The sequence below is a fragment of the Strix uralensis genome, chromosome 3 (genome assembly GCF_047716275.1).
Source record: "Strix uralensis isolate ZFMK-TIS-50842 chromosome 3, bStrUra1, whole genome shotgun sequence".
Lineage (NCBI taxonomy): Eukaryota > Metazoa > Chordata > Aves > Strigiformes > Strigidae > Strix > Strix uralensis.
The window spans coordinates 116,203,279-116,216,632 of record NC_133974.1 but is presented as its reverse complement, the minus strand read 5'-3'; the positions used below and the strand labels follow the sequence as shown (position 1 = coordinate 116,216,632).

At 47.1% G+C, this 13,354-nt stretch overlaps 1 protein-coding gene across 1 annotated transcript in view; it reads right to left on the bottom strand.

Annotated features, from left to right (window-relative positions):
* Positions 1–7,921, bottom strand: part of ZC3H6 (zinc finger CCCH-type containing 6) — a 28,794-nt gene extending 20,873 nt beyond the window's left edge. Inside the window, exon 1 of the mRNA XM_074864056.1 lies at positions 7,221–7,921. Coding sequence (XP_074720157.1) covers positions 7,221–7,312 — 92 coding nt within the window. The 5' untranslated portion in view covers positions 7,313–7,921. The remainder of the gene's footprint in view (positions 1–7,220) is intronic.
* Between the last annotated feature and the right edge of the window lie 5,433 nt (positions 7,922–13,354).

Genomic DNA, 13,354 nt, shown 5'->3' with positions numbered 1-13,354 from the left:
ATTATTTTCTTGGGATTCTACACTTGTATTTGCAAAGGCTGAACTAAATCTGATGCATCTTCAGATTAACAGAAGTTAATCCCTGACCTATTACAGTGCAAACCTGCAGTATAAAATTCTGGCACAGAAAATAGCAGAAGAGGTTAACTCACCTCTAACCAGAAATCTCAGCTAGCATTACCAAGCCCTTCCCATCCTAGTGCATTTTAAGTCCTTTTGGAAGAGAAACAAAAGCATCTTCATTAAATACCCAGTTTAAATTGCTTAGAGGTATTTAGCTACCACTGCCTGACCTACTGGAACTCCTTCGTAAAGAGCCCTGGGTGACTCAAATGATTAAAACAAGTTGCCATACAGTACCACTATTTCCTCATAACCCATGGGACAGCAAATGCAGTCTTGGAATCCAGAACACAGGAGATGCAAAATTAAGTAACATCACCTAGACTCCAGGAGCTAAACAAATCCTAACTAAACAAAAGGCAGCATACTGGCCATGATTTTTCCTATCAATCCCTGTACAAGGACTAGGTACACACATAAGAAATTTGGTTCATCTCCAAATGCAAGCGAAAGAACTAAAATCACTGATGGATCACTCCCTCTTCCGCAATCTCCAGATACTCAGAACTTGACGGATGTATGAAAACAAAACCAGAACGCATTTCTACTGTCCCAAGTGTATTTCTAAAGCACCTCCAAAATGGATTAGAAAGGCACATAAGTCAAATTATCTTTCAGGAGGAATCAGTCTGGTGAAATCACTGAAAGAGCAGTTATGCAAATATTTGGTTAGGGAAAACAAACCCACACATAATTCAACATTATTCTAGTGTTTGCAGTTTAATTTCTAACATTCAGGCTCGACTTTAACTTACCTTTCTTGCCCTTAGTCCAAGTCATTTTTAAAAATAGCATTCTTTATGTTCAAAGAAGATTTACAACTCAACCTCCCTAAGTCCAAGATACAAAAACAAGATGTATTTTCTGAGTACACTGATGATCGTAGCTCTGAAATATTTTAAGAAGACTAAAAGGATTTTTTTCCTGTGGCACTGTTCTTCCAATCTTCCTAATGGAAGTACTTAGCATACTTGCAGGTACAGCAGGTGCTACCTAAGAATCACACTTCTGTATGTTTTAAGAACTTACATGAAAAATGTAAATCTCTTATCATCAAACATTATTTTCTGTTAAGTCCATTTTTGGTAGGTTTGATTCACAGCTGAGGAAAGGTCTCATTTAAAAAGAATTACATTTTGTTTTACAATATGATGTTTTTGACTTTATTTACAAGCCTTAAAGAGAATATTAATAGTCAAGACTTTCTGAAAGCATTACCAAGACTAGAAAAAGTATACAGTAGATAAAAATTAAAGGCTGCAAACATCTCCCTTTTGTACACATAAAGGACACAGTAGCAAGAATGCAAACTTTATACACGAGCAGATCTCTAACACATTACGTAATAAATTATTTTTTAAGCAGCTACTAATTTCTGGTGATAACTGAATATTACTGTTCAAAAAGAAAATAAAATCTATTTCTTCCTAAAGTGAGTGCATTGTTAAACCTTAACCTCTTTTTTCTGCAATTAGTTCTAGAAGTGACAGGTTATCAGAAAACATCAAGGATGTCTAAAAACTCATCTTCTCGTACAGAAACAGTATGTTAACAGCCTTTAATTTACTGGGGCTGATAACAGCATCATATACTTGTTCTGCTGGCTTCTGAGTACCTGTGATAGGGACATACAATGCAGCAGAGAGAGTTTAAACTGATGGGAAACCTGAGTGTTTTTGACACTGGTCAAGACTTAGTCAAAAAGCCTTACACACCCCTCCCAGATATTTTTCCTACTTAGCTTCCTTTGGGCATGTTTTTCTTAGGACCCCAAACTAGATTTCTCCCTCCAACCCTATTCTAGCTCCTCATACACTCCTGCTGCTTCATATAACCCTCCTGCAAATATTTTCCACACTCTATGCATCTAGAAAAACATGGTGCTATGCAGCACTCGTGACTACACAGACATCCATGGCTATCACTTCTCATCATTACATGCTGTCTGTCCTGTTCACTAACACGTGGTGAACCCACAATACTCTCACAGGTAAAATTTTGGTTTTATAAAATTATGGAGAGCACAATAACTCAGATACAATTCAAATGACATGAAAATTACATGTCTAAAATAAGATCTTAAGAGTGCTAAAAGTCAGAAATTAATTTGTCCTAGCACACTGCTACACAAAAGAATTTATGAATCAATAAGGAAAATAACTACAAAACTAGAAGGTGTTGTTGCAGTTAACACAACAAGCCAGTGTCCAGCGAGAATCGGTGCTGGGTTCTTTGGCAATGTTATGCAAGTCACAGCACTTTTCAGCTGACCGTTAGTTTTGACCACTCTGCAAATGTGAAGTTGTTTTCATCTACAGCCAGGCAGCGAAACTGCATCATGAAAAGTTACAGACCAGATTGCCTGGGGTTTTTAACCTCTGTTTTGCTTTCATTCCCAGGGCTAGCTGTAACAGATACTATGTTTCCATAAAATGGGAGAAGGAAGTAAGAAAGACAGCAGTGAGGCATGCCAAAGAATAGCTTCCTGTGGGGGTACTGCAGGCCAATGAACAACCTTTGGACAATCCACCTTCTCACCCTGCTGCCTAACCATCTCCAGTCTCTGGGGTTTATTACCATAGAAGAAATTACAGAAATTCACACAGGCCACCTCCTCCTCAGAGTAACAGCCACCTGCATTTCTGCCACTCCTGCCATGTTTACTGGATGGCAAGCAAGCCTTGTTTGCCCACAGGGCGTATTTGGGAGTGATTATCTCTTTACTTCCTAGTTTCCTAATATCAAAGCAAGTTTTGAAATCATGCTCAAAACCAGTAAATCACTACAAGGCTGCATTCAGTGATCACAACTTCAATTTAACATGAACACATTCTTTGGTGATTATTACTGAAAAAAGAAAATCTCCAACAACAGCTATAAGTAAACATTTTCAAACCAAACTATGCACATGTGGACAGGGGGCATTAAAGCACTGGATAGAATGAGAGATGCATTTAAGTCATCAAGTTTAACTAAAGATGGATGGAAGCCTTGTGGTAAGGAAGACTGGGAGAGCAGTCAGGCTGGACAAGAGCAGCTAGGATTAGAGGAGATCTTTAGCTCTTCTGCTCCACAAATGCTTCCCTGATTTGTAACACTACGACGCTTCACAGAGCTGAGGAACACGCGGATCAAGACAAGACACGGGCAAAGCCGCTTGCAGTATAATGTTGACTAAGCAGTAACGGAGAAAATGTACAACTAAGGTATATAGTACAGATTTCAATTTGCTGTTACTCATCTTGGTTACAGCCCACCACTTGCATTTTTCCCTTTACTTGCCACTGGCTGTAATTTAGCAGAGCAGGTCTCCATTACAGTGAACCAGACAGACCTGTTAGAGCAGGAAAGTGTAAATCATGCTCGCCAAGGACAGGAGCGCAAAACTGGTACGTGGAAAGGGAGCAGCTGGAAGAGGAAACTGAGAAAATAAAGTACAAACAAAGGGGTGGCTGGGTAGAGTCTCTATTCACCTGGCTCATCTGGACGTACACCAGGCACACATAGCTGGCAAAGGAGAGGCTTTGGAAGAGCAGCACCACAACTAGCAGCAGGCAGACTCACATCATCAAACACTTCAGCTATCCTTCATAAAACTCAAATCAGTTTATCTTGAATAAGAAAGTGACTATGCCAACTCCATTTTTAAATGTAAAAATTATACCAAATACATAAGGAAAAAGTGTACAACGAGAATTAGCGTGGTTCTTGGGAAAACGAATCTAAAATGCAACAGAGAAGCCCAGCTTTGAAGTGGATTTTCTAAACACCCTCTGCAAAAATCAGGACAATTTTCTAAAGAAAGTTCACAGGTCACTCAGGTGTCTGTTTGAGAGCTGTCTCTAATGTGGAATTACCATTATTGAACCATGAACAAGCAGAAAGGGGCCTGATACTTACACTTGCAATGCAACTCATAAGACCATGCTGGCTATAGAAGCATTGTTGCACGCCTGTGATCTGTGAGTTAGCATCTCAATGTTCAGACCTATCCTGAAGTCACTGCTATTTTTACAGCAGAAAGTGGTATAAAAAAATCTCCAAGTCTGGAGATTAAATGACAGTAAAGCAGAGATAGCCAACAGAAAGTATCAATACCAACCTAATGTTTTAGATTTCAAAATAAATGAACTCTAATTTATTTTCTAAACTTCCTGGCAATTGCAAATCTGGCACCGATTTCAAATGCTGAACCAACCGTGGCAAACAAGTCCTTCTCTCGCCTGTAACAGCTCACTATTAGTCAGAAAATCAAAGTCTGCAGAAGTCTTCATGAGGACTGAATTCTTTTATATTTGTGACAAGCGTTTAGTTCCTCTCTTAGGCATGTACATTCATCTACAGCATGATGTATAGGTGGGACAATGACTACAAAATAGAGTTTAAGAGAAACATGAAGAGCCTGGTCCTGCAAACAATGGTAACAGCAACCACAAACTATCACAAGTAATTGGACCTTGCTGACCTCCTGAAGACAGCAATAATTTGCACATTTACACACATTTGTGTATTTATTTGCTGTAACTGAGTCTGCCTACACCCTGCCTCTGACTTCTTTCTTACCGTATCAAAGATTACCTATGTAACAAGCAACCCTTAATAAAACCTAACTCTACAGGAAAAGCTTTAAAAAAACACCTGTTATCCCTGTGTCTATAAAGTCTCAAATACTTCATCAATGTCTCCACAATGCGTTAATTAAAAATTTTAAAGAATGAAAAATCTTCCTCACTTAATCAGGTGCCCCATCTATAAACCAAGAAAACAAAGACTTTGGATTAACAGTCTTCCAATTTATAATATTCGAGGTGTGGACAGACAAGGTTTTTTTACTATTTTTTACTGCTCAGAAACACTAACCAGCTTCTTTATAATTCTACAGATCAGCTCAAAATCAAACTAACTAAACGTTAACAGAAAAGCTATTAATTTATGCTGCATAGATTGATCTGTTAAATGATTTCAGCAGCTTCCTGTTATGGACTGTACCTACAGTAAATTAGTCCTACTGAGCTACCAATGCAGTAAAAAACTGATTGCAAGACAAAACGTATTGAAACTAGACGTGTTAATTTTAAAATACCAAACTAGTATTACAGTGAGACCCCAACTCAAGGTAACTCAGAATACGAGTGTATCAGGTACGTGCACCTCTCCCATAGAGCTTACAACTGGCTTTTCAACTGACTACAACGGAGACTGGACAAAACCAATTCAGTACTAAAAAACGTTCACCATTAAAGCTGTGCTGCCCCTCCCCTTGGTGAGTCAACTGTGTTTTCTGTGGAGGGAAAGACCCCGTTTCTCTTTAGGCCTTCCCAGTCACCAACTGGTAGCAAAATCTTTATATGCTTCAGAAAGCTTAAATATTACATTTTGATGGGATTACATATGCACACCTAATATAATACAAATACTTATATTTTGGGCTGGTTTTTATAACAATGCTCTAGGTGTATTAAGAATACACTTTACACATCTCGGATCAGAGGGGAACAGAAGTTTTACAAAAGTCTTGTTTACAAAAAGTATTATTTAACAGGTAAATGTGTTTATTGTTAGTCTTCTGCTCTTCTGAAATTAAAACATTATAAAGTGATGTTTACAAATTAACCTGTATTAAAAGTACATTAGACTACTAGGTAGTACTTATTTATTCTATTTCGTAATTTACCAGTGTAACAACAGGCATACTGGTGAGAGGAACTCTATTTGTCAACATCACGTGAGTAACTCCAAGTTAGAAAAAATATGCTTCCAGCAGAACAGTGGGTAACTTGGGCTTGTCCTCAAGGAGGACTTTAAAACACAAAGTATTTTCAATCCCTGAAACAGTAAAAAGTCACAGACTTCCTAACTCCAGGAACTCTGAAACACTTTGCCTGCTACTGCTGGAGAGTTTTAATACGTAGTTATGCCCTATCTTCAGTAATCCCAGTGGATTACTAGTTTGCTTTTTACACAGCACTCTTTTGGAACATACACCATGACACAATTTACACTGTTTCACAATTAAAAGCAGGAAGAATCAGCAGCTCTGGGGTCTGCCCTGAACCTGTCACTCAATCACAGTATGATTTTTGGATCAGTCAGTCAGCTCGTGCAGCTTCCCAATTTGTAACACAGAATTAGTGACTCCTTCTCCAGTGAGGGAACGGTTACGTTCACTCACAAGACCTTTTTTTTTTTTTTTTCCCTCTGTGTTTTCCAGTCCTCTGAAGCAAGTACCAAGCACAGTTGTGGAGCTGTGTGGGGAGGACAGACTGAAGCCCAGCTGTCAAAACCCAGCATTTTTAACTCCTGCAGTTGTGTCACGAATGCTCTGAGTAGATGTAGACCGAAGGACTGGTTGCTGTCACCCTGGCATAGTATTTTTGGATCTAGTTAGGAAGGCCAGGGCTGCCTGGAGAAAGGATTTGAATTTCCAGCAGCTGCAGGAGAGAAAGGGAGGGAGGAACAGAGGTCCTTTCACCAGGAACAGGACTCTGGTTTTCTGCGCATGGGGATTGAGAGGTGGCAAAGATAACGTCAGTCAGACCTTAATCTGCATAAAAAAAGATCCAGTTAAATGTGTACGGTGTAATCTGGCAAGAAAATGACATTAAATATGGATCTAGTGAGAGATTCTTGTATGAACAAAAACAACAGAAAAAAAAAAAAAAACCCACAACTCAAAAGCACCCTTTCCTACCTGACTCTAGCAGCACCAGGGCAAGGGAGAAAAAGAACAATGGTGACATTCAACAGACACCCGCTGGAAAGTGCAATTTATGGAAAGAAATGGAAAACAGTCCCCCTTCCCAGCCAGAGTAAATAAATGAAGATGTAAAACGCATGCATTCCAAAAAATAAAACCCTACTAATAATGCACTTCTAATTCAGTGACACCCCCCCTCCCCTCCCTGCATTCCCCACCACCACCACCACCACCCCCCCAGTCCTCACCCCGGTCTTCCAGCCTGAAGGTGACCTGCCCCCACAAAAACATCGTTAACCCCCTAGGCACATTAACACACAGCATCATCATCATTATCAGCATCACCATCACCCCACTAGTATCACCATTATGAGAAGCGGAGAGAAGAATGTTACTCGACCTTTCGTCCCCTGCATGTTGCCTGTCAGAGTCGGGCATGTTTGGGTCAAGAACTGGGTTTGGGGGTTTGGAGAACAGGCTTTCAAAGGCCATTGTGCTGGCTGTGGTGTGGTGAGGAGGAGGAGGGAGGTGGAGGAAGGCAGGACACTGCCGCTGCCCGTGGTGCGGAGGGAGGAGGAGGAGGTGGCGGCGGCGGCGGCGCGCACAGCCGCTCTGGGGGCGGCTCGGTGAGGAGGAGGGTCGGGTCCCTCAGTGAGGAGAGATGATGAAGGTTTCACTCACGGTTACTTAGTGAGACACTAACGGGCACTCAGTGCAGGGCGAGGCTGCACAGGCTGAGCCCGGCCGCCCCGCGCGGGCAGGAGGAGGAAGAGGCAGCAGCGGCGGCGGCTCGGAGGAGCAGGCCCGGGGCACAGGAGAACGAGAGGACACACACACGGGGGAAGGGAGGTGCTGGTGGCCGGAGATGGCTGCCCTAATTCTTCCTTACAAACATGGCGCCCGCTCGAGGCACTCTCACAAAATGGCGGCGGCGGCGGCGGCAGCGGCGGCGGCGGAGGAGGAGAACGGCGGCGGCGGCGGCGGCAGCGACCCCCGGCGCTTGCCCCCCAGCTCGCTCAGCGGCCGCGGCCCGCACGCGCCGCCGCCACCACCACCACTGCGTCTTCCGCGCCCGTCGGGGCCGCGATGGCGTCGCCTCGCGCTGGCCGCCGCCGCCGCCGCCCGCGATCACGCTCCTCCTCCGACAGCCGCCGCCGCCCCGCCCCCCACGAGCCGCCGTTGGCTGGCGGCGCCGCGCGTCACCGGGCCGGCCGAGCCACCCATTGGCGGCGGCGCGCCGCCCGTCACGCCGCCGTGACGTCGCGCGAGCGCGGCGGGCCCCGCCCTCCCCCGCCGCCCCGCGCAGAGCGAGGTGTGCGCGCGCTTGCGCGCGCCCCAGAGGGGGCCGGGGGGGGGGCTGGGGCCCCGCCCCGCCTCGCCGCGTGCGGGCTGGCGTCACGTGCGCGCGCCGCCGGCCGTTATGGCGGCCGCTGATGGCGGACGTTGTCCGTTATGGAGCTTCCGGGCCACCCCCACCTCCCCCCCGGGCGGCTTCCGCCCCGCGCCGCCTCGCGAGAGCCCAGAGCGGAACCCGCCCCCCCCTCCCCCCCGGCCGTTCCTTTCACGGTGCCACTGCTGGGGGAGCCCGCGGCCTGCCGTCGCCTGCCCGCCCCACCGCTGGGCCAGGCCTCCTGCCTGCCCTCGGCAGCGCTGGCCCTTCATTCTTTCCGAGAGTGACATTTCTAATTAAAACAAGTGTTTCCCAGCCCAGGGTGGTTGTCAGACGCGTGGTCCTTCCCCGGTAAAGGCCATCACCCTGTGCTTCCTCGGGCTGGGGAGCGTTTAAAATGAGGGGCCTAGAGGTGTCTGCACCTTAGCCGAGACAGGTAATAAAACTGTGTACTTAGAGAAGGGATCATTGGCCGGGGTGTGATAAAACCCGGTATTAAAGTGGTTAAGATACATAGGTTAAGGGAGGATAGACTTTGGTTGGCATCACTCCATAATGACTATTCTGTTAATAAAAGGGAGGAAACTCAAAGCTCATTAAGAAAGCATTAATAGAGCTATGGAACAAAGTGCTAAAGAGCCTTATTGAAGCCAACAATGAAAAAACCAACCTTGCAGTGTTCATGTAGATGACCGTACCACGGGAGGTTTAACTTTGTGCTGTAACTGGGGCAGGCATGACCTGTGCCTTCAGCAGCTGGTGCTGGATCACAGCCCCTTGTGGGCTGACATTCCCCCATCCTCTCGCTGCTCTGGTAACGCAGGCGGCAGCTCTCAGCATCCCTTTCTGTGGGTATCGTTTTGCCTTTTCACTAAATTTCATTCTCTGCTGCAATACTGCATCTCCAAGTTCAGTACCTTCACCTCAGGACAGCCTTGTCCAACTCAAATAAATAGCATCAGCTGTAGATGTCACTCCATTGCTCATCATTTCTTCCATAAACTTTATGTGTCTGTTTACAACAGCACTGGCACCAAGATGGAGATATCCCACCTGCTAGACCTCCACATGCTGAGAGCTGCCCTTTTATTCCTACCGTGGTTCTGCTGACTTTCAGCAGTTCATAGTCCCCAGGAGAAGCTTGTTTGTTGTTCTCTAACCATTTTAACGATTTTTCTTTTGAGGGACTCTGTTAAAACTTTCTGGAAAAATCCCAAGTAAGTTACATCAACTTATTTTCCCTTACAGGCTAGTCTCCCTGGCTTGCAGGACATATGACTCTCTTTTTCCAGTGCCAGCAATCCTAAGAAAATATAAAATTAAAAAAAAAGAACACCCACATCGGTTCCCATTTGGGAGGGATGTTTTTCCCCTTACAGAGAGGCAAAGTGTGGCCCCACATCCATGAAGAAAGAACCATCTCTCCATGGTCTCACACATCAGGCTGGTACCTGAGCAAGATGAGTAGGGCAGGAGATCATAGCCAAGGGTTCAGATCATCACCCAAGTCTACAGTCAAGCCAGGAAACCAACTCTCCCGCAGCTCAGGTACTGAAATAGGCCTTCAGGGAGCATACCAGGGATGCAGGTGGTGGCCTCAGGTGGGTCATTAGGGCTAATTAAGCCCAGTTAGCACCATCACCAGGTGAGCATCTCAGTATGGTGTGCAGCCCAGGAGCCAATGCCCACAGGGCTGAGTACCATTTTGTCAGGCAATGGGCAAAAAAAAAGGGATTTCAAATTCAGAATAAAAGCCTGTCTTCTCCTTTTTGTGCCACAGGCACAGGTACAAAAATCAATTTTAAACAAAAATGTGTGCAGCTGCTTGTTTAAATATCCCTACATGTGTTTATGTTGTCAGGGGAAAAGGTACGCTTCTGAGAAGCTCCTGAATGGCTCTTTTTTTTCAAAGTATTACTAAATTTGGCAATAGCAGCTAAACAAATTCCCTAGTATGCACTCTCGGATATCACAAATATACTGGGATCTGGGGTATGGTGTGGAGAGCATAGCAACATACCTAGCAACCGTAACAAATAAAAATGTCGTGGTTCAGCTCCTCATTAAAGCCTGTAATGGGATTAATAAGTGTTTTGGCGTGTGTGCTTGTGCTTTCGCTTCAGCAAGTATTCGAACTGTGATATGGATCTGTGGGGTGGGAGGAGACATGGCAGCACTGAAGGATATGCTGTGCACTAGGGACGGACTTCTCGGGATGCTAGCTAGGTAATAAAATTCAGATTTTAACCTGCAGTTGAAAATAACCTGATGTTCTCGTGTGTGTGTTAGAGAAATGTCATTCTTTTGTTTGCAGGGATGTATCTCATTAGACTGAAGGCGAGGAGGAGCACAGGGATGCTCAGGACTTGGGATGCTCCGCAAGGAAAGGCCCATCCAGAGTGCATTTTGGAAGGAGGATGATGAGTAGGAGGAGAAAATGGGACATGAAGCTGTGGTGGCTTCCTCTCGCCCCTGCCCTGAGATTGGGTCTTGTCTCCCCTCCTGGGGTGAAGAGGAGAGGGAGCACTTTCCCATGCAGACTTCAGAAATTCAAAGGCACGTATTTCTCTCCTGGCACTTTGGCAGGCGCTGCGTAGCAGCCCTCCAAGGCCACCTCCATGCGAGGTCTTCAGCCTTTGCATCCTCACCCCCAGCCTTTTGGGGTGAGACACTGTGGCTTTGAGGCTCGGGCAGGGCACCAACTCCTCCCAGGGCACAGGGAGAACGTCTGGAGTTAGCTGCGCCGGGGACTGCCTGCCTCCAGCCCGTGAAAGGGGAGCAGAGGCAAACCAGCTATTTTTTGAACTCCAAAATATTATTATCCCAAAGAGTTGTATTTACCAGGGCCAGAAGAGCCTCTCTGTGCACATTCCAGGGTCAAGAAGTCTGCAAGATGCTGGAGCGGCCGCTCTGGGAGGGGAAAAAAAAAATCTCCTTTAGTCAGCTCAAATGCTGGCCAGAGATTTGCAGCCCAGTCCAGACACTGGAGAGCCGACCTTAAACGTTTCTGGCCTGAAAGGGAGATCTGCAGCCAGCTAATGCTGGAGAGATGGCTGAGCTTCCCAGCTCTGGTCCTGGCCCTCGAGGCGGGCGAGAAGCAGCTGGGAAGACGGGCACAGCTTTGCAAGCCCCAGCAGCGTGCCAGCCCATCCTGGAGAGGGGAAACCAGTTCACCCTGGCCTTGGGAATTAGGAAAATGTTGTCAGTTTGGGCTGTGCTGCAAGGAAAAGCCTCCAGTGTAAAGGTCCAAGCGCCCGTCTCCAGCCTCATTAGCCAGTTCAAGCATCAGATGGAAACTATTCTGCCCCGTCAAGAACTTATCCTCTTACAGACTCCTGGTGTTGGCTGGCAAGGCGGGGAGAAGGAAAAGTGCTGTCAGTGCAAGGATGACGAAATGCATCGTTTGCCCCATCAGAAGTACCGCAGCTAGGGACAGGCGATGGAGAAGGCAGAGGTAAGGCACCAGGAGCTGCTCCTGGCACATCCCCGGCCTCCTCTGCTGCATTTCATGGAGGACCACGTCCCCAAGTGCAGGGATCTCCTCATCATCCTTAAAACACGGTAATGACCCAGAGGCACGTCCAACCAGGCTGGGCAACTGTGGCCGGGTGGACCCTGCTCTGGCAAACCACAGGTTCTGGACTGCCTGCTCTGTAGCCTTTCTCCTAACTTTGTTTTCTCTCCCCAAAGGTGTCCGTCCCTCTTCAGCTTTTCCTGAAAAATAGAATAAAATAAAATATTCCTTCTCATTTCAGCTCAGCTCCTTTCCTGCTATGACTTTTGTCTCCCAGCAGTGATTTTCGGTGGCGTATGAGGACGCAGCCAGCCGCCTCCGCAGCGCTGCTCTCTTATCTAAGGCGCTAATTTAAAACACACACTGAGCTGGGTTCACGGGGATAACTGCTTCCTTTCCTGGACAAAATGCGACTTGGCCAGGGTCCAGATAGCTCCGAGGAAAACCTCATCGCATCCTGGGATGCAGGCGCATGGCGGAGCAGTCCGGTGGCGCGTCCTGTCCCTCCTCTGACAATGCCCGGCATCGTCCTGGCATAGCCCCGGCTGTGCACTGAGCTGGCACCTGCAGGATTTCACCCCCAGCATGCCGGTGGGGGGAAGGGAAGGGTGCGTTTCCCCAGGCCTACCCCCACGGACCAAATTTTCTCCGTGTGTTTTTCTTCTCCCCACATCCTGGGGACCCTTTGGGTTGCCTTTGGCAGAGTCCTCTATGTGTGTGGGTGCGTCTGCCTCCACCTCTGCTCTTACACCACTGGGCTTTAAAGGACATTTCTCCCTGGCAGGCTTCATCTGTCCCTGTGCATGCTGAGGAAGTAAAACCAGGCACATCCTGATATTGCAACGCAGTTTCTCTTGCAGCACAACCTCCTGTGGGGCCTTCCCAAGCCAGGTCAAAAAAGCCTTTTCCTTCCCCGTGCTGAGGCCAGCTGTGTGATGACACCCCCCCAGGGTTAACGGGGTGTCCTCAGCAGGACAGGTTGGTCCTCCTGCCTTGGGAGAGGACGTCTCTGAGGGAGGCAGCACTGAGCCGCCCCACCAGCCACTACTTTCTCCTCTCCTGATGGTCCTCCTGGGATTTGTCCTGCAGCTGGGGGTCTTGCCCTGTGGATCTCCACCAACCCCATCTAAAGCCAGGCCACCCCTCTCCACCACACCAGGCTTTAGAAAGCCGCACTTTCAGAAAAGCTTTTTACCTTTTTTTTCTTTTTTTTAAAGCACTGGGGTGGAAGAGCAAGACTGTTGGGTTTTCATTTCCCTCCCCCAGTGCAACCCTGAGATGCATTTCCCTGCCCAGCTCCACCATCCAGCCGGAGCTCCCGCCAACCCAAACATCCTCCATCCACCATGCCTGGGCTCCGGCAGCCCCGCACCGGCAGTGGCGAGGAGCAGGCACTGAATGTCTCCTTGTTCTATGGGGAGAGATCCTGCCCCCCTCCAGAGCTTCCATGGAAAAGCCCCAAAAAAAATCCAGGAGCTCGATTCCCTTCCAAGTAACATAAGGCAGAAAAATAAAAATAAAGGAGGCGGGTTCTTGCCCCACGGAACTTGAGCCCCCCCCAGATGGCTTTGGGTGAGCATAGCCCCCAGGCCACATGTGCATAGGATACTCTATTCTGCTCTGCCCCTGC